General features: G+C 44.9%; 3 protein-coding genes across 3 annotated transcripts in view; 1 reads left to right on the top strand and 2 right to left on the bottom strand.

Annotated features, from left to right (window-relative positions):
- LOC8034362 (dnaJ homolog subfamily C member 7) overlaps positions 1–21,459 on the bottom strand; it is a 97,309-nt gene that overhangs the window by 67,244 nt on the left and 8,606 nt on the right. The window lies entirely within an intron of this gene.
- LOC115325300 lies at positions 1,095–4,297 on the top strand. The gene is made up of 8 exons (XM_040218191.3): positions 1,095–1,196; positions 1,272–1,445; positions 1,696–1,798; positions 1,876–1,959; positions 2,032–2,274; positions 2,605–2,776; positions 3,819–3,967; positions 4,026–4,297. The coding sequence occupies exons 1-8, from the start codon at positions 1,134–1,136 to the stop codon at positions 4,235–4,237; spliced, it is 1,200 nt and encodes a 399-aa protein (XP_040074125.3). The 5' UTR covers positions 1,095–1,133; the 3' UTR covers positions 4,238–4,297.
- Positions 9,399–10,491, bottom strand: LOC120846743 (P2X purinoceptor 7). Its single transcript, XM_040218609.3, has 2 exons — positions 9,831–10,491; positions 9,399–9,671 (listed from the first exon to the last, which is right to left on the bottom strand). The coding sequence occupies exons 1-2, from the start codon at positions 10,085–10,087 to the stop codon at positions 9,515–9,517; spliced, it is 414 nt and encodes a 137-aa protein (XP_040074543.2). The 5' UTR covers positions 10,088–10,491; the 3' UTR covers positions 9,399–9,514.

Here is a 21,459-nt window from a genome sequence, read left to right as displayed (position 1 = left end):
GCCTTTTCTGTAGACTTCATACTAAGCTTGCATTATGTATTGCATCTCTAGTGTCATCGGTCGACCAAGGGTGCAACGCCGCTGTGCTCGCACCACAACCAGATGCAGGGTCCCCAGGAGCGCCCAGACCAGTCGAACCTGCCACAGCTACCAAGGCTCGGCTGCCATCGCCAATCCCCAGCACGGCCCCCGGCTTCGGAGCCCCGGACGAGCCTACCAGTGAAGTCGCTAACCGTCGCAGCTCCACACCCAAACCATCTGAGGACGACCAAAGTGCAGAGCAGGTAAGTTCTGGCGATGAGCCGAATATGCCTTGGTACGCAGAGGACAACGATGGGCTGGAGGACATGTCAGATAACTCCGGTGACTCGGACAGTGAAACAAGTTCCGACATGGAAGAGGGCTCAGACCTCTGCTTTCAAGCTGCGAGCGACGTGGGCCTGGGTGAGGAGTTCCGCATGACTCGTACAATGCGAGAAGGGGCTACTTCACCGGAGGTGTTTACACAGAAATTTGTTTAAAGAAGGATAAGCATCCAGGTTACTTTGCTGGTGTGACTGGTCTGAGATGATAGCTGGGCAAAAATTTAGCATTGGAAAAAAAATCTGTCAGAAGACCACTGTCTCAGCAGTGTTTCCCATACTAATGCTATGCCAGCTCCTAATCACTTCAAATATCCTTACATTGAAGACGATGACACGGAGGACGACTATGATGCGCCTGGTGAACCCGACAGCTCCTACGTGCTCTCTGCAAATGAGAGCTTCCTGAGGTAACAGTCTTCGAAAAATTCCAGTGTGTATTAAAGTTGAATTTACATTTCTAGTGATCAACAGGACCGTGAAGAGGTGCCACCCCAGAAAGAGGGCAAGTACATTGTTTTTGAGGGGCAGCTCCTGGAGCTCTTCCGGGTGTGCCACACGTGTCTTGCTCCTTGCCGCAACACCACTGTAGTGAAAGGCAGTCTGCTGACAGTGACAAGCACCTGTGAGAACAAGCACACGAGAAAGTGGAGGAGTCAACCGATGCTGGGGGGCAAAGGAGCAGGAAATGTTCTCTTTTGTGCCGGCATTCTCTTTTCAGGTGCCCAGGTCGCGACTACCTTCAGGGTGCTCGAGTCACTCAACATTGCGATGATCACGGAGCGCATGTACTACTACTACCAGAGTGGTTACCTGCTGCCTGTGGTGAAGCAGGTCAGCTAGTACTGAAAGCGGTTCTGAAAATGAAATGACAGTCTTACCCACTTAAATGCCATTATTGCTTGCCAGGTGTACGAACGACGCAACAGCGAGCTCTTGGAAGAACTACGAGGCAAGAACCTTGATCTGGCTGGCGATGGCCGCTGCGACTCTCCGGGGTTCAGCGCCAAGTACTGCACATACACCTTCCATGAGGCGAGCACCAAGAAGCTGATCCACATTGAGCAAGTGCAAGTTCGTGAGGTAAGATTTACTAACCAAGGCAAACGTGGTTACTGTAGGACTGATATATCTCTTATTTACAATCCCTCATCTTTTGTTAAATTGTATAGTTTAAATGTATTTAGTCAGTGCAATGAGCATTTATGGGTGAACCAAAGAGAGTGGTAGACACGACAGACCTTCTGTCTTTGCCGGTTGATGCAGCTAACAACAACAGATATGGCATTGACAGCGACTGCTGAACCATTAAATGTATACATATTGTAATCAGACAGCTGAAGTGCCCTCGAGCAACGCCATGGAGAAGGTGGCCTTCCTCCGCGGCCTTGCCAAGCTCAAGGATCAAGGCTTCACCATTGCCTCTTTCATGTCAGGTATATAAAATTTACCAGAAGAATTTTGAATCTGCCTATGCTTTTGGGCTCTCTACCACGCAATCCCTCTTCTGCAGACCGCCACCCAGGTGTGGAGTGCCACATGAGGACCATGGAGAGTGGCACAAAGCACTACTTCGACACGTGGCACATCTCCAAAGGTTTGTTGTGCACATTGTTGTTTGCCTACTGGGTTCCTACATGCTGTGGATAACAGATGCCCCCTTTCCAAGGCGTGAAGAAGAAGCTCCTCGCAGCAAGCCGGAGTGGCCCTTGCAAGGATCTGGAGGTGTGGGTGCAGCCGGTAAACAACCACCTGTACCACTGTGCTGCACTGGGGGAAGGAAATGGCCCACTCATGGTAAGCATGTGGATGAGCCTCCTCAACCACGTGGTCAACAAGCATGACGGCCACGACGGACCCTACCACGAGTGCCTGCACCAGCCGCTCTCCGATCGCGCTTGGCTAGCTGTCGGTGAGTTAACTATTTTGTTCATTGTTCACCATAGCCGTGCTGCGATTCTGATGTGGTGGGGTGAGGGGAGGGAGAATGGACATGCCTTGATGATGTCACATAGCTGTATATGTACACTGCAGAACACAGTAAGCACAAACATGGCATCCGCGCTTTTCCATGTTTTCCTCAAACAGGGTATTGAAAAGCGGTCAGTTTTGCTGCCTAACTTAGAGCCCCTAATGAGCAGCTTTCGCTGCACTATTAGTTCCTATGAGAACCTTTCAGGTCTGAGAAAAGCCGGCAACAACTTGTTCGGGTTAACACTGTCACGCTCTCTACATTTTTCAGGTACACCAGCTTACGAAAAGCTCAGGAGTATCGTTGCAAGCCCGCGGCTTCTCAAGGATATCCAGCACCTGTCCCCCGGAACTCAGACGTACTACGTGGAAGCCTTCAACAGCCTGCTGCTAGGGTTCGCCTCCAAATCTCGGGTTTTTTCACCAGAAGGGATGGAAGCAAGGTAAAGCTAAACTGGCCTAATGGTTCCTTCCTCTATTCAGTTGACCATTTCTCAAAAAAATTTGCTATAGTATATTGTCACAAAATCTTCCTTATCAAATGTGAACAAAAAATTTCGAAAGCGTTAGGCGGGAGACGACGAAGTGCTAGAAGAGGGCACACAGCACTTGCTTTCAGTTCCTGACCAACCGAGCACGGCTGAACTTCCCTTGTGTATACGAATACATTTTATAGGAAGTTCGTTACGAAGGGCAGAACAATGTATGGCCGTATAAAAGTATCGCAACCGGCGGCGTAGATTCACCGAGCTCTCTATTTTGCGTGTGCCGACGACGTTTTTTGTCGCCTTTTATAACAGTAGCTGCCTTTGCACCGCCAAGCGAAGGGCTCGATCGCGTTGCATCACTTCGAACAGCAGCACTGATATCTACAGTCACCCGCTTTTTCTTCAACGACCTTGTCAAGGCTTCTTCAATACCGGCGTCAAATAGAAGCGATCGTGCTCGCCATCGCCTGCTTCCAGTTTATTCGGAGACCGTCTGGCACAGGGGAGGAAGCAGAAACTGTGCAGAAGCGGGTTTGGAGCCGCGGGTTTTTTTGCCGTTCAGTAGGTTCAGTAGGACTCCGACTCGAGTCACTCCGTTCGGAGGCAATGGAGGCGCTACTGAACGCGCCCAATGCTGTAAAGCTTGCAGTGCAGTGTATTGAAGATGGCTTGCTTGGGAAGTTGCTAGTAAAATATCTGAAATAATGCCAACGTGCCCTCGGCTCCCTGAGGCCCCACGACCCCCACTTTGCGCACTTCTGCTGTTGTGCATTGCTTGTAATTGGGAGGACAAGCCTGAGCAGAGCACGGTCAAAAGTTCCGTTGGTTGTTTTCAAGCCAGCACCCTGTAAACAAGGCTTCATAATTTATCATCAAGTTTGGACTAGCTTTTCAAATTTGAATGTGCTACTCCATTTAGTGTATGAAATTTGTGCCCTGTTGAAACCTTATACTCTTGCGTTAATTCGGCCCCATGCTGTGTCTGTCTTTATTGTAGGACCTTGGTGGCTGTGCTTCATTTCAACGAAAATGTCGGGCGTGAGCAAGCCACAACCAGGGAAGGGGAGCTTTGCTTCAAGATCGCAACACCCAGATCACGGAAGGGCCACTCAACGGCACGCCCGAAGCCAGCCGACGCAACTTTTCGTATGTTATTGTGGAAACAGTGGGTGACAAAACCGTGACACGAGATATCGACTTGCAGAGTACCGTGACGAGCTCCTGGACGAGTTAATGGTCTGCCTGGGGAAATGGCCCACCTTGAAGGAGGCCGTCGCTGCGAATCCGCCGGACCATCCGCCGCCCATGTGTGCCAGCTATCCAAGGCCCCCCAAGAGCGAGCTGATCGTGGCAAGACGAACCCGGTTTGCCTCTCATGCCGGGTATGTTCACACGAGTAGTGAACATTTCTGGTAGCGTGGCTGCTTGATTAACAGCAAAAATATAACAAAAGCGTAGCCCCCCCTTCATCGAAGTGAAGGCACAGATGATTGTTTTGTGTTTTAATGCGAAAGCATTAACTGGTCTCATGGAGCGAGCTGACCGAAACGCAAAAAACGGCTCCTAGTTTCTGCCGCGACCCCAATAAGAGCGATTCGCCTTCGGTTCCATTGACTGGCGTGCATCGACGGAGCTCCCATTGGCCGCTGCGGCCTCCGAGATCCATGGCCTCCGAGTTCCCGAAGCGCGCGCGCGCTAGTACGTGATAGAACTCCGGCGCGAGGAACGAGCCGTACGCCATGTTTGAACAAAAGCCAAGCAAGAAGATGACAATGTTTATTAGGATGGCGTAATGTGCGATAACTGTACAAGAAAGACTAAGATCGAGTTTTTTCAGTACGCAGCAGACGACAAAGGGAGCGGCTTGCATGCTTTCGCATTTACAACTCGTAAGAAATGCTTTAGGTGTACCTCGAGTTTTTTGCCTTCCACAATAGTCGGTGGCTGCTGGCTATTGTGTGGTGTAGCTCACACTGAAATTTGCACTGCAGATCATCTCAGAAGCTCATCTGAACCACCTACGGCACTCTCTTCACTGCAACCAGTTACTTGTTTATGGCATAAGGTATGCTACGGATGGAGCAGATTTTCTTTTTCCTGCAAGGTGCATGAGTGTATTGTCTGTCTGTGTAACATGTTTTCACTGAAGTAGAGGAAGCGACCCAACTTTGCAAGGCAAGGTTTGTAGCATGCCTTTTTTTGGTGTCACTGTCAGTCGTATTTATTCAAATAAATTGTTACTTTGTTGCTTTCTTTACAGCAGAGGTAAGTTCTTGTTTGCTGCCTGTGTGTGTCTTTTTTTATGTCGCAGGCAGACCCCAGGTTCACAAGAGGGCTCTCCTCCCCGCTGCCAGCCGTTAGTCACTGGCCATGAGGTAGGGAAGATAACGAAGCATATTTTTTATCCCTGCAAGCTGCAGGTGCACGCTCGGAACCTGAACGTTCCCTTGGAGCTCAAGGGCGGCCAGTCTCTTCAGCATGCATTGTTGCCTCGCTTTCTGTCTAGTCACATTTATTCGAATAATTTGTTGCATTGTTGCTTTCTTTACAGCAGAGGTAAGTTCTTGTTTGCTGCCTGTGTGTGTCTTTTTTTATGTTGCAGGCAGACCCCAGGTTCACAAGAGGGCTCTCCTCCCCGCTGCCAGCCATTAGTCACTGGCCATGAGGTAGGGAAGATAACGAAGCATATTTTTTATCCCTGCAAGCTGCAGGTGCACGCTCGGAACCTGAACGTTCCCTTGGAGCTCAAGGGCGGCCAGTCTCTTCAGCATGCATTGTTGCCTCGCTTTCTGTCTAGTCACATTTATTCGAATAATTTGTTGCATTGTTGCTTTCTTTACAGCAGAGGTAAGTTCTTGTTTGCTGCCTGTGTGTGTCTTTTTTTATGTTGCAGGCAGACCCCAGGTTCACAAGAGGGCTCTCCTCCCCGCTGCCAGCCATTAGTCACTGGCCATGAGGTAGGGAAGATAACGAAGCATATTTTTTATCCCTGCAAGCTGCAGGTGCACGCTCGGAACCTGAACGTTCCCTTGGAGCTCAAGGGCGGCCAGTCTCTTCAGCATGCATTGTTGCCTCGCTTTCTGTCTAGTCACATCTATTCAAATAAATTGTTACTTTCTTTACAGCAGAGGTAAGTTCTTGTTTGCTGCCTGTGTGTGCCTTTTTTTATGTCGCAGGCAGACCCCGGGTTCACAAGAGGGCTCTCCTCCCCGCTGCCAGCCGTTAGTCACTGGCCATGAGGTAGGGAAGATAACGAAGCATATTTTTTATCCCTGCAAGCTGCAGGTGCACGCTCGGAACCTGAACGTTCCCTTGGAGCTCAAGGGCGGCCAGTCTCTTCAGCATGCATTGTTGCCTCGCTTTCTGTCTAGTCACATTTATTCGAATAATTTGTTGCATTGTTGCTTTCTTTACAGCAGAGGTAAGTTCTTGTTTGCTGCCTGTGTGTGCCTTTTTTTATGTCGCAGGCAGACCCCAGGTTCACAAGTGGGCTCTCCTCCCCGCTGCCAGCCGTTAGTCACTGGCCATGAGGTAGGGAAGATAACGAAGCATATTTTTTATCCCTGCAAGCTGCAGGTGCACGCTCGGAACCTGAACGTTCCCTTGGAGCTCAAGGGCGGCCAGTCTCTTCAGCATGCATTGTTGCCTCGCTTTCTGTCTAGTCACATCTATTCAAATAAATTGTTACTTTCTTTACAGCAGAGGTAAGTTCTTGTTTGCTGCCTGTGTGTGCCTTTTTTTATGTCGCAGGCAGACCCCGGGTTCACAAGAGGGCTCTCCTCCCCGCTGCCAGCCGTTAGTCACTGGCCATGAGGTAGGGAAGATAACGAAGCATATTTTTTATCCCTGCAAGCTGCAGGTGCACGCTCGGAACCTGAACGTTCCCTTGGAGCTCAAGGGCGGCCAGTCTCTTCAGCATGCATTGTTGCCTCGCTTTCTGTCTAGTCACATTTATTCGAATAATTTGTTGCATTGTTGCTTTCTTTACAGCAGAGGTAAGTTCTTGTTTGCTGCCTGTGTGTGCCTTTTTTTATGTCGCAGGCAGACCCCAGGTTCACAAGTGGGCTCTCCTCCCCGCTGCCAGCCGTTAGTCACTGGCCATGAGGTAGGGAAGATAACGAAGCATATTTTTTATCCCTGCAAGCTGCAGGTGCACGCTCGGAACCTGAACGTTCCCTTGGAGCTCAAGGGCGGCCAGTCTCTTCAGCATGCATTGTTGCCTCGCTTTCTGTCTAGTCACATCTATTCAAATAAATTGTTACTTTCTTTACAGCAGAGGTAAGTTCTTGTTTGCTGCCTGTGTGTGCCTTTTTTTATGTCGCAGGCAGACCCCGGGTTCACAAGAGGGCTCTCCTCCCCGCTGCCAGCCGTTAGTCACTGGCCATGAGGTAGGGAAGATAACGAAGCATATTTTTTATCCCTGCAAGCTGCAGGTGCACGCTCGGAACCTGAACGTTCCCTTGGAGCTCAAGGGCGGCCAGTCTCTTCAGCATGCATTGTTGCCTCGCTTTCTGTCTAGTCACATTTATTCGAATAATTTGTTGCATTGTTGCTTTCTTTACAGCAGAGGTAAGTTCTTGTTTGCTGCCTGTGTGTGTCTTTTTTTATGTCGCAGGCAGACCCCAGGTTCACAAGAGGGCTCTCCTCCCCGCTGCCAGCCATTAGTCACTGGCCATGAGGTAGGGAAGATAACGAAGCATATTTTTTATCCCTGCAAGCTGCAGGTGCACGCTCGGAACCTGAACGTTCCCTTGGAGCTCAAGGGCGGCCAGTCTCTTCAGCATGCATTGTTGCCTCGCTTTCTGTCTAGTCACGTTTATTCGAATAATTTGTTGCATTGTTGCTTTCTTTACAGCAGAGGTAAGTTCTTGTTTGCTGCCAGTGTGTGCCTTTTTTTATGTCGCAGGCAGACCCCAAGTTCACAGGGGGTTCTCTCTACGATTACTTTTCTTCCATGCACATAAGCTGTGACTGATTATTTGTATGTTCTTGTGCCTGCCCTTGTTTTGTCTCTAGTTTGAGTGGCTATACTATGCATGTTCTCACATCCCCAACATCCCCCCCCCCCCAAAAAAAAACAACCCTCCCAGTGCCAGTGATGAAACAATAGACCACTATGCAATGGAGCCTACAATGCAGAGGCCAATATTCTGAGGCTTTACTAAAACAACCTCCCTTTTTATATACTAAACACCCCTTCCCCAGCATATATGTAAAACATTTTCATTTTGATAATAAAGAATACGTCACAAAACGATCAGCTTGCAACTTCTTTTATTTCTATAGGCCTCAGCACAGCAACACTGCATTCCTGTTGCGTAAAATACACCAGTTCACTCTGAAGGTACAGTAACATTACTGAAGTACAAGTCCAGCGGAAGACACCAATGGCATGCAGGCACAGTAGCAGCTTCTTTGTTGCGGGCTTAGTGGAGGGGGAAATGCGGTCTATGAACCGTGCTTAGGGGGGAGGCAAACCTTCATGGGGGTTTGATAACTTGCTAGTGCAGTAAAAGTTAACTGTGGCTAGCCCTAGCGAAAATTGCAATAAAGGTTTTTTATCTGTATTCGGTGTATTGGGTTATGGTCCAGTAGGAATAGGTCGTCCAGTAGATCCTAGCGGAACCAGCGCGGAAAGAAAGTCGCCTGCTTCTTGGGCATGAGTTGCGGTGACGTGAGGACGGCACCGAGCTCAGATTGGCTTTGTCAGAAAGAACAGTGGGTAGACCTCAATGCTAGATGCTTAGAGGTCTACCCACTATTTTCTTCAATAAGCCAACAAGTTCTCGGTGCACTGACATTATAACTAAGGTGTGTACTTTCCGGTGTTTATTTGTGAGAAAAATCGGCGGATGTTTTTCGGTGTTTATTTATTTTCAAAACACCGGTGTATTTCGGTGGAACGTCTCACGACGAGGCTGAAATCGGTGATTATCGGTGGTAAAAAAATGCGATTGATCACAGACAGAGGGTTCCAATTTTATTCACATAGTTCATATACTTCTTCTCTAGGAAGCAACTATATCTAACACTTGGTTATTATAGTAGATGCAAGCATACTTTCATGCTTGCATCTACACGCAAGGAACGTGCTGCCGTCATGGCAGCACGTTCCTTGCGGTTCGCAACCCGCAATTATGAAAACGCACGCTCCTGTACGACACGGACGTTGGCAGTGTCTTCCAGGAACCACAGCAACCTCTGAATACATGGCTTGCACCAACATCACTTGGCCAGACACAATGAGGAAAAGGCGCGTGAAAGCCTACCCTCCACCGCATTAATTTTTCCACAAAAGGGGGCCATGGGAGACACAATAAAGGAAAGGCGTTTAAGAGCTTTGCTTCCACTGCGTTCACTAGACGCTTTTGACCCCCAGAAAGGAGGGCGGACTAACGCCACCTGCAAGCCATGTATAAACACTGGAAGAATGCAGGATCCACGAGATAACACGTTTGACGAACCTCTACGGGGAAAGGGTTTCGCTAGGTCGGAAACTATCAACGACCGGTGTTTTTCAGTTTTAACCAGGGCGAAAATATCCAACCACCGGTGTTTTTCGGTTTTAACCAATTTTATATTTTAGTCGCCGACGGATGTTTATCGGTGTTTTTCGGTTAAAACCGGAAAATGCACACCCTAATTATAACTCCCTGTGTGCATGAAGCAGAAGAGCTTGTGCTCTGTATACGTTTACAGAGCGGGATACGCAAACCCCCGATATACTTCAGACGGATAGGCAGTTCGGATGGCTTGGATGACACAGGAGGGCAGGACTTTCCTGTTGCCTTTGCCAAGCCGCTGCCATATCCACCTGGAGAACTGACGGTATGCCACATACCTGTATTTCCTGTTGGAAGGAAGAGAAGTATGCATGCATAAAATTGTCACAAAATTATGCGATCTCGGGGAGAATTAGTCAACTGAATATCAACCAGCAGATTAGACTAGGCCGAACTTGTAGATAAAAACATTCATGCAGGCCTACATTCTGCATATTCAACCTTACTTATGGGCCGTTCTCTGCCGGAGGAGTTCCCCGTCGTGCAGCTCCATTGCCCTCATGCCATAAGCAATCTGGAGGACGACAGGGTTCAGGATGGCACCAAAAAAGTCTTTGTGGCGCGTGATGCACTTGTTGCCGGCCTTGGCGGTGACCTGGCTGACCTCTTGACAGCACAGGCACTCTCGCGTCGTGGGCATCACAACGCAGTGGCCGCAACTGCACCTTGTAGCATACAATATCGTGCCAGTCAATACCAGCATAACACATTTATCGCCATCCTCGCCAGTTACGGTACCCAAAGGGACAGTTAGTGGCTGATTAGTGAAGGCACGCGACACCGCACTCACCGTTTAATAAAAAAATATCAGTTACCACTGCGTGTCCTCGCGGCGGCTTGAAGGGTCGTGCGGCTCGGACGAGCTCGTCGAGGCACCCGCTTCGCCGCCTTCCGCGGCAGATTCTTCGCGCGCGGTTGTCTCGCGGCGATCGGCGCGGACGCCTTCCGGCTGGCGAGGCGTGTCCTCGTACGGGCGAAGGCCCAATTCCTGGCAGCGTTGAAGCAACCGACGCTTCAGGTCAGGGTCCATTGCGACGACTATGTACTGTCTAGTCTGCACGACCACGGCACCACGGTGACCACGGTACGTTCACGGTACGACGTGGTACGGCGTGCGACCGGCAGATACAGGAAGTAGCAATGGCTCTCGTACGGGGTGCAGCCAAGCAGCCAAGCCGATCCACTACGAAGGGGCGGGGAGTACCTCTCCTCCGCGCGCCCGAAATGCCGAGAGAGAGAAGAAGTGGAAAGGAGGTGACTACCGACTAAATTGCGTCTGGCGCAGCCAATATTGCTCTAAAAATTTTTTTTTTTCGCGTAAAATTCATTTTTTGACACGCGTGTCCCAACCAGACTGTTTACCAGTCGAAAAATTACGGTATGGAGAAATGAAAGGGTATCATGAAAGATTGCGGTAAATTACTCGTACTTTACTTTGAAAGCACATTGTGTTTATAGTCCTTTACTCCAAGTACGTTGAATCCAATGTAAATAATAATTTATTTAAGGTACATCACGTCTCATTCACTATGTACTTTACCCAACACTGGCTACAAGCGCCAGCATGCGGCCCTGAGCAATGCTTGCATTGCACGAGAGCGCGTGCTTGGCACGGACGTTGAAATCCCGGAGTTTGCTCTAGTAGCTTTTGCTACGTTTACTCTTACAGTGAAACGGAGTATAATGAACGCGCACTTTTGTGACGGACTTATTTAATTCCGTCTTACTGCTTTGCATGTTTGCACTATATGTCTTAATTTGCATTTTCAGAAACAACAAATGGCTTTCAAGGACTTGCGGCTCCGTCTGACGAACGAAATTTTGAACGGAATTAAGGTACACATACAACTTAAATGTTTGCGTGTATTATAAGTATTTAGGTGACAACGCCTGCTGTTTCGTGACGCGATCAGCATATTCATGATTAAATTTGACGGTGTTCGTATTAATTACGATAAATATAAAAAATAAATAAAGCAAGGCAGAAGAAACTGGCATTAGGAAGCCTTACTTTAAGGTAATGTCGGGCATCAAATATTTAAAAAAAACTTAGAGGTATGCCATATGAGATACAACAATGCGATACTCGAGCCCTTATTTTACTTTATACCATACAGCCTTTATCTTGGTTATCATTACTATTCCTCTTTGGTGAATATGAGTCAGTGTAGGAGATACATAACTCTACTACCGACAGATTGTTGGCAATAAGGTAAACCCGCGTCTCTCATGACGTCATTCGGGTATAAGCTACTTTGTAATGTCACTAATTGATTATGAATATAAAAAGTAACAAGTAAAGGAATTGAATTGATTTTTTTTTCAAAAGGTAGGCAGCGGATGTCAAAAAATAAATTTAGCCTCGTGAATGCAGCTTGACGTGTGCACCGGAATGAATGGTAAAGAACGTATACTGCGCTTTTTCGGATTCATGGATTCTGACCTTTTCCCAGGTGATCAAACTGAACGCTTGGGAACCATCGTTCATTGAGAAAGTGAAGAAAGTGCGTACGAAGGAATTGTCCTCTCTCAGAAAATACTCTCTCCTGCAATCGGCTTTCGGATTCATCTGGACGATTACGCCTTTTGCGGTACGTGCAACGAACGTGTCTTGCTTTGCTTCTTCGACAAAAGTAAGCTGTTTCTACCAATATAAATCGACTACTGTGCACCATACCGTTTTCTTTTGTGAACCGGTAACTACCCTAAACGTTCATCTAATAAAAAAACGTGAGCAGCTAATATTTATGTATATTTGGTTTCTGCAGGTGTTATATCGGACTTACCTCGTCGAATTTTGTGCAAATATTCCAACGGTGCGCACTTGGGAACTTGCCTGCCGCATATGACAGGTGCGCCGACGAAACTTACCTGCCGCATTCCATTGTTGTATGATTTTTGTTACGATAAGTATATAACCTAGTCTATAGACCATTTGCCAAAATTACCAAAGCATCAAGGGGAATTAAACTCACTGCTCGCGCCCGCGTTATCTCTATAAACTAGGGGTCCTCAAACAGCGGCCCGCAAGGTAATATTATGCGGCCATTGCCACGCTACCAGACAAGCCCCCCCCCCCCCCTACCCCTCCCCGCCCCCACACACACACGCACATACTCGAGTGTGTGTACACACACACACTCGAGAACTATTGGCGCAAGAATTAGCGTTGGTTGCGAGCCTGGTATAGTTGGGCGTATTAGTTTATTATCAACTAGTAATAATAATAATAATAATAATACGCTTATTTCGACATGCATATGTCTGGGAGGCTGCGGCAAAAGAAGACACGAAGTCCTCTGACGTGGCCACCAGCCCCCATTACAGCACTCGGCACGTACTTCTAAGGGTACCGAAAAAAAAATGAACATCAATTACTTAATTCCCATCAAAATAAGTTTACGGATGAAAACATTTGAAGAGTCACAAAGTTGAGTGAAAAATAACAAACACTGTTACATATAATATAATTGATCACATTTGCACATTTGAACTAACGGCCCAAGTGGCAGGTGCATATTATTCGATTGAAAGAAAATATAATTTGATAATTTTCCTAAAGATCTGGAGATTGCTACAGTTGTGTACCATTTGAACTATATTTGCATGAGTATTTAGTAAGTCAGCGATTTTATAATGAAGTGTTTGAGTTCCATAGTTTGTTCTAACATTTTGTTTGATGTAAAAGGTGTGTCTAAGAGTGTAATTGGCAGGCTTATGAAGGTAGGCGTTGAAGAAAGAGGTCTCATCCCGCTTTATCTCGTCAAAGATAATGTTCGCTAATTTAATAGAAAAAACATGTCCGATGGGTAATGGCTTGTATTTTTCGAATGTGGGCGATGTATGCTGAATATAACCTAAATTATCTACGCACCTAACGGCCTTCTTTTGTAAAAGAAAAACTTTTTCAATGTTTGTTTTTGTCGTGGTTCCCCAAACTAAAAGACAATACTGTAGGCGGGAGTACACAAGAGTATAGTAAAGCTGCAGTTTAAGCCAGTTTGGTAACAAGTGTCTGACTTTATTCAGTACACCAATTGAACGTGATATATCACATCTAATTTTATTTGCATGGTTCGTCCAACTTAAAAACTCCTCAAACCAAACCCCAAGGAACTTATGAGCCGAAGTGCTTTCTATCGTAGAGTTTAAAAATGTAACATTCAACTTACGCTGAACAAGTTTATTTTTGGACCTGAATATAAAATATTTTGTCTTTGCTGTGTTTAACTCTAGTTGGTTAGACCGCAACCACTGAGATAGCTCATTAAGCCAGCAATTTGCACACTGTTCAATTTCATCGAGATTTGTCCCGGAAAAGAAAAAGTTGGTGTCGTCCGCGTACAGGATAATATCGGGGGTTCGCGGTATATTAACTATGTCATTTATATATGCCAAAAATAACAAAGGTTCGAGGATTGAACCCTGAGGAACGCCGTACTGCATCAGGGAAGTTTGTGATGTAAAACCGTTTATAGATGTGAATTGTCTTCGAGCTGATAAGTAATTCTTGATAAGTTCGAGAGCTAATCCCCTTCTACCATATCGCTCTAGTTTTCCAAGAAGAATATCATGCGTTTATAGAGTCAAAAGCCTTCCGAAAATCTAGGAATATACCGAGTGTGTAAAGTCGATTTTCTACGTTACTTATTATTTTGTTTTTTATGCATAGCAAAGCTGTTTCTGTAGATTTTCCTTTCTGAAACCCATACTGACAAGATGTTATAATATTATTATAAAGAAAATATTTAGAAAACCTAGTATTTATTACCTTTTCTGCAATTTTTGAAAATAATGGAAGCACTGATATGGGCCTGTAGTTGTTTAGGTTAGTTAATGTACCGCTTTTGTGTATAATACAAACTCTAGCTAATTTCATTTTATTAGGAAATATACCAGTTTCAAGAATTCTATTGCATATATGAGCTAGAGGAGAACAAATCCAGTCTTTTACTGCTTTGATGGGGGCTACCTTCAAATCATTATATCCAGAGGCGCTGCTGCACTTCAACGAGACAATTATATCATTAATTTGTGTTTCATTGGTGGGAGTCAAAAATATAGAGTTAGCTAAGTTCATGGTTATGTACGTTTCATAGTTGCTGTAGTCCATTAATGTGGAAACACTGCCACCTGCAGTCAAAAAATGCAAGTTGAACCTCTCGGCCAGTGACGCGTGAGAATATGTCTGATCATCTATTGTGAGTTCATTTGGTATGACATTAGGAACAGGGGATAGTACGTCTTTAACAGTCTTCCATACTTTTTCTGGGCTGTTTTTTATAGATACAAATTTATTTGTATAATATCTAACTTTCGCTTTTTTCAAATCTACAGTCAGTTTATTACGTTGCTTTTTGTATTCAGTTAAAATATTAAGGTATCTAGTTTTGGCAAATTTATCGAACAGCTTATTCCTTGCTTTTATTGTTTTGTATAACTCTGCAGTAACCCATGGTTTCTTTGATTTGTTGTGCTTTTTACATTGAGCCCGAGGAAAAGCTGAGTCGTAATATTTTCTTATTCTTTCCACGAACTTATCGTACGCTTTATCAGGGTCTAGTTCGGTTAGAACATCGTTCCAGTTATCATTCGAAATGAGTATGGTAAACTGTTCAATATTTTTTGATTACTAGTATGGCGATAAGTCAGCTTTTCGTGTGCGCTAGATTGCTTACTGCCCAAGTTCTTCCAGCAGATAAAACAAAATATAGGAAAATGATCGCTTAGATCCACCGAAAATACGCCTGCTCTTGTGCCATGAGTTTCATAATTTGTTATACAAAGATCGATCAAAGTATCAGTGTGTTCCGTTATTCTCGTAGGCATGTTGACTAAGTTTCTACAACCAAAAGACTGTATTATTTCAAGAAATTCAACTTTCGGCGGTTCATGAGACCGTAAGTCTATATTAAAATCGCCTACTATGACAATCTGAAAATTCATGGAAGTAACATACTCCAGTAAGCCTGTAATGAAACTAAAAAAATATACTAAAGGATCCGTTCGGTGGCCTGTATATTGCAGCAATAACCGTTCTAGAACTTTGAACGACTAATGATTCATAATTATTATAATCAACACCCGTGAAGTCTGGAATAATTTTATATTTCAGACCTTCGCGCAAATAAAGTGACACTCCACCTCCTTTCCGGTTTGTACGATAGATTTGTTCGCTCTTGAAATTTTTGAAGTTAATAACATCACAGTCTCCGGTAAACCACGTCTCCGTGAATGCCAAAATATCAAAGCTATGAGTTAGTGAACTTAAAAATATTTCCATCTCATCACTTTTATTTCTAATGCTTCTCGCATTTAAATGAAACAGAGATATGTTTGATTTGTTCATCAAGGCTTCACGTCGTTTCAGTTTATTAAAGGATTCACAGTTATAATAACAGTTATCAGTAGAGGATCCTTCCATTTCGTAGATGACACATATCGATTGGTTTAAAACATTCAGTGTATCTCTGCAAAATAGTCTTAGCTATTGGTCTATTTTGTACAATAGAGTTGCGCATCACAGTGATGCATTAGATACATCAATAATAATGATATTCATATTGAGCACACTTTTTTTGGGGGGTAGAGCGGTTCGTAACATTATCAATTTCAGCAGATTTCGTCGCACTCAGGGGTTCGCTATGAGGATTTTGACCAAGCGACTGAACAGAATTGTAGCAAATATCTTACAGTCCAATTGCAAAAAACAAAAAAAAAACATAAAAAATAGTAATAATAATAATAGGATGGCAACATTTGTTGCCTTTCAGTTTGTCTCGTTCATTGAACTTTTGAACCAGAACTGTGTGGCTCTGCGAAATTGTAGGAGGCAGAACCTGCAAAATCAAGGGTCACGCAAAACATAGCCTGCAGCACAGAGCATACCAGTTCACTTCGCATTTTATTTGTTTTTTTTTCGCGAGCTGATCGTCTTCTGCCCCCCGCCCCGCCACCCCCACCCCCGGATTTTCATCCGGCATACTCTGTCTTCGCTTTGCGATAATCTAGCCCGCTGCAGCAAAAAAGTTCTCGACCCCAGCTTTAAACGATTTATTTCGGGATTTTGCTTTCAAGCAGTTACTACTGCAAAAGGCAGCAAGCGCAGCACGTGTGACTACACTCGCGTACGCTCCTTGATGCTTAAGTAATTAAGCGAATGTTCTAATGCTGTTTTTTTGTCAGTCAAGCCGCTCGTCCCTTAACAGCAAGCGCTTCGACAGTGTTGAGAAAACAGACCGAAAACCTATCGAAGGTACGGCGAATAACGATAGAGCGCCACTTAATGTCGGGGACATCACATTGATGTTCAGTGTTGCCATCACAACATTAAATAAATATAGGGTTAGTGTATCTTTATGACAACCAGGTCACCCTGATACCTTCGGAAATGTACATACATGAATATCTCCTACAATTGAAAATGTCCACACGTTCTTCGGAAAATCTGAGTGATTTTGCAAGTGCCATCTCTTTTTCTTTTTATTGTTTGTTTGTTCGTTAAGAGAGGGGTGGAAGGCACTATCAATACTTGTGACAGTCCTGAGAATTCCTGTCATCATCACATTCTCTCAGTACAAAAGTAAAAAAGAATAATCGCAATTCTCGGCGTCTACTCTTCGCGTTCAGTGGGAGTTGGTACCCACGAGGGCGCAACACTATTCGGTGCCCCAGTAGACTTCCGATAGTGTGTTTATTTCTTATTCAGCAAAAAACAGCGATCGGGTAACACAATCTCCCTTCAGAGAAGAACCTGTAATCCGTTTGCAAGAACCTGCGCACTTTGCCGAACGTAGTACAAATAACGAAAGGATGTGAGAAAACCGGAAGCTTGCAAATGTCCACCGTCAACGGGCGGCAGCGGGCTTGGTCGCAAAAAAACATCGGTGGATACGGAGCGCAAGTTCGTCTACTTCTTTTAGCAGGAGTCGTGGTGACGTCAAAATGCCGAGCTCTGATTGGCTCTGATTGAAGGATAGTGAGTAGGCCTCGAAACAAGCTGCCTTGATGTCTACCCACTATCCTTCAATCACGGCTAATCAGAGATTTGGTGTCTGACGTCACCAATACCCATGCAAATGAAGCGGACGAATTTGCGCTCCGTATAATCACCGGAAACTTAAGAAACGTTCGGCGTGGCTAGTTCCTAGCATCTTGTTAATTTATTATAGCTTCGTAGCCAACGACATTGCGGGATTTGAGATTGTCGAAGAACCAATCACCAGGCAAGAATCAGAATGAACCACGTTTCTTAAGCAGCAGCGGTCACTATAGAGATAATCTTCGAATGAAGTATTTGCCATTTTTGTATGAAACTTCAGTGACGAGATTAACACGACGCGAACAACTTTTCAGCGTGCTACCCTGGTGTTTTTGTACATCTGATTTGTATTTGATGGGAACTTATTTTTTAGGCTCTGCTGGCATCATTCGGAACTTTCTTGTTGGTAAACGCAGCCAACCAACTCTCCCCATCTCTCGCATTTACGTGCCTTTCACTATTCATGCTACTGCGACTCCCAGTGTACATATTACCGTAAGTCGTTTCCAGGTTGATCAAGGTGAGGCGTCATTTTGATGCTACATGATTTTCTGGAAAGACTCTGCCCCCCCTTCATTGTTGGCTACCTCGATTCATACAAAGTGTAGGGTGTCGCTGAAAAGACTGTCTGAATTTCTGGACGAAGCTGACCTGAAGAAAGACATGGTCGGTGGAATTCCGGAAGAAGGTAGCTAGACTTTTCTTTCATTTCCGATTCGTTCAAGAGTCTTGAACTTGCTGCGCCCCTGGTTGGAGTTATCAAGCATGACTTGATACAGAAGTAGCCCATGTCACACTGCCCGCTGTACAAAAGCCGTGAAAGCCAACGTTGAACTTTGAAAATTCCTATCCACACGAAAGTTTTTATCTCACCCATTCGGAACTTTACTGTTCCAAATGTGTTCTTTGATTCCTTCTGAGCAAAAATAGTACTAGACAAAATGATTTTATTCACTGACTTTATAGAAGTTAACTTCTCTTATTCATGAATAGTAATGCTTTCAGGGTATATGTGGCTTGTCACGTACGTAGGGATTCCCTCCCAAAATTTGCGCCAATGTAAAAATTGTTTAGGACTCGTGGATGTTTCGGGGTTGATTACGAGTGCTGAGATTTTCGGGGCGTGTCCTAATATTGGAAATTCCCCCGATAAACGTGTCAGCTAAAAGTAGAAGTCTACCAAGCGATTTCCATCTGATTTTCAACAATTTCCTTGTTTCAAATTGTAACATATTGCCATCGAGTGTTCCGACAGTTTACAGATTCGTCCGATTTTTAATATGTTTCATTAAGTGTCCGTTATTTAGCTGACAAGCCTGTACACCATGCGCCTTTCATCGGTTGGGAATGTCGGAATATGGGAATACATCGGCAAAAAGGGAGCGTGGCCTTCTTTCGCCAACACACCAACGGCGTCCGAACCGCCTATGCTGGCTAATGTAACTAGTTGCCTTCAAGAGCCCTAAAGGGCTCTGTTGCTTGTGAAGAACCCTGACACAAAATGGGTGCGTTCACCAAGAGCTCCAAATACCACTTCCGACGTGGACGCCAAACGAGAACTGATGCTTTGCCTTTTGTTTCTCTAGAAGTGGAGCGACCGTTCTACGCCTTCAAGCGTCTGTGAACAGAGAAAAGACACAACCTAAGCAAACATACACTAGATATCTTCCTATTTTCTTTAATATAATGGAATATAACATGCGTTCTGATGATAAGGAAGCCGAATGCATACTTGGGCGCTAATAAAAACACCTAGAGCGTATTGACAGGAGTGCATGTTGTCCCGAAAAGTGTCCCGATATTTTGGCATTTCCTGTGTCAGTTTTCGCCCGATTATATATATATATATATATATATCAGTGTGCCGAACCGAAATATACGGGTTCGGTTACGGTTCAGGTTCAGGTAAATTTATTTTGTTCTGGTTCAGTTCCGGTTCGATTAATTCGGTTCGCGAACCGGTTCGGGGCGCTGAACCGGTTCGCGAACCGGTTTGGAAATTACAAATGACAAGTTGCAACATGAAAATAAATTACAAATAAAACATCTGAAATCAGCACATACGAAACGGGATACATCGTAGTGTAAGGCTCAGGGATTTCTACCAGGAATGGTTTCCTTATGTGCACTGAAAGGTTACCCTCGCCGACGTTTACGCATTCGGACTTCATCTAATTGGGTCCGACGCAGTAGCTGTAAAATCCGCGACCTTACAAACCCACTTACAAGTAGAACTTGCTAACTATCCCGCCACCTCGGCGTGTAAGCAATTGAAGGAACAGTGGGGAGAAAACAGCTTTCTCTATTTGAACTAGCCTTCGGTAACTCAAATTAGACCCTTAAAGAAGTTTTCATTAAACAAGATACGGAATATGAAAAATACTTCACCGAACGCAACGCCAGAAGGTCGTAATAGGATAAATATTGAAATAGAAGAGTTCGCTGTCTCACAAATATGTTAGCTTCTAAGTGCCTACGACGAAACCGGATGCATTATTATCAAACTCCACAGCCTTTTCTTTTCTCAATCCGATGGAAGCAAGCTTCAAGAACTCGCGGGTTGTAGAAACGTGTTATGAAATGAGCACACAGCAGCATTTAGGATTTACGTGATTGTAGGAAAACGAAATCCCGTGACGCGATTTTTTTTTTTTTTCACAGCCTTCCAATTCATTTTTTTTCCGTGCAAGCCGCGACCAGCGCAATACTGGTCCCTATGTCAAGATTCATGGATGCAGCTTTTATATTCTTAAGACTGAGTGGAGAAGAAAAATATGTAAGCGAGGTATGTGTCAGTTGACGGCACTTAAAAAACAAATGGCATTGATAGCACATTCATTGTCAACAGCGCGTGGCCGAACCGCTTTGACATGACCCGGTAACCGTTATTTTTTTCCGGTTCAGTTCCGGTTCGGGTTCATCGCGATAACAATATAACGGTTCGGGATCGGGTTCAGTTCCGGAAAAAATACCGGTTCGGTTAAGGTTTTCGGTTCGGTTCAGTTCCGGTTCGACACCCTGATATATATATATATATATATATATATATATATATATATATATATATATATATATATTAATTTATTTATCTCGGTATTCACAGTTCTGAAGATTACTTTTGAAAGGTTTGAGTTCTTACGCATGCCTGAGCGAAACAATATTTCTGGAAAACATTTATTTTTCTCGTTCAACTATATTCACTTATATCTTGCACTCAAAAATGGATTGCACTAAGCTCTTCGATCGATTTTCGTGTTTCTTTATTATCATTTATCTCTAGGGGCAGCCGTCACCCTCACTCAAGCAACATTTGCCTGGTCGAAGGAGGATCCTCCGGTCCTCAAGGACGTGAATTTGAACGTGAAAACATGCAGCCTTGTTGCGGTGGTCGGGTCGGTGGGCTCTGGCCAATCTTCCCTCCTTTCAGCTGTGCTGGGAGCACTGGAGAAGATGTCTGGCTCTGTCGACGTTCAGGTGAGCGGGACGGTAACGAAATTAGTCGCTGGTACTAGTCTTTCTTTTCAGCAATCGGCGCTTTCGTTCAAACGTAGGAGAAGTTGCCCCGTGCTTTTAAAGTACCGCTACTGCCTTAATATATTGCGTCGTATGGCGAGGGGGTCACTTAACGCGTGACCCTATCTACTATTTTTTAGTATCGTTTTTATGTGATAAAAAAGAAAAAAGAAAAACACGTATTAAAGTATCAGTCGGTTTATTTCAGAAATATTTTGCATTTCGAAAACTTTAATGAAGTCACTCAACCGGCATACCTCACATACGATAACAGAAGACTGAACACCCGAAGATCTTACTTTGCTAAGTACTTGGGCAGAATGCGGGTGTCATAAAATAAAACTTTCCCAAAGAAAAAAAAATAGCGCAATATTTACATTCCGTGGGACACTTGAACTAAGGAACCATCATGATATCTTGGGACGTAGACCCGGAATAGGAACCTGTTTCGGAATTGTTCCTAAAAAGAGGAGGGAAGGGTATGGAGGAGGAGGATGGGACGGTGCGGAGGAGGAGGGTAC

The sequence above is a fragment of the Ixodes scapularis genome, unplaced genomic scaffold (genome assembly GCF_016920785.2).
Source record: "Ixodes scapularis isolate PalLabHiFi unplaced genomic scaffold, ASM1692078v2 PGA_scaffold9__187_contigs__length_104089568, whole genome shotgun sequence".
Lineage (NCBI taxonomy): Eukaryota > Metazoa > Arthropoda > Arachnida > Ixodida > Ixodidae > Ixodes > Ixodes scapularis.
This window is presented reverse-complemented; position numbering and strand designations above follow the sequence as displayed.

Coding starts and splice junctions, on each gene's coding strand:
- LOC120846743 (XM_040218609.3), bottom strand. CDS start 10,087: ATGCTGGTATTGACTGGCACGATATTGTATGCTACAAGGTGCAGTTGC. Junction 9,672..9,830: donor CGGCAGAGAACGGCCCATAA/GTAAGGTTGAAT, acceptor TCCTTCCAACAG/GAAATACAGGTATGTGGCAT.
- LOC115325300 (XM_040218191.3), top strand. CDS start 1,134: ATGATCACGGAGCGCATGTACTACTACTACCAGAGTGGTTACCTGCTG. Junction 2,777..3,818: donor CCAGAAGGGATGGAAGCAAG/GTAAAGCTAAAC, acceptor TCTTTATTGTAG/GACCTTGGTGGCTGTGCTTC. Junction 3,968..4,025: donor GCCAGCCGACGCAACTTTTC/GTATGTTATTGT, acceptor ATCGACTTGCAG/AGTACCGTGACGAGCTCCTG.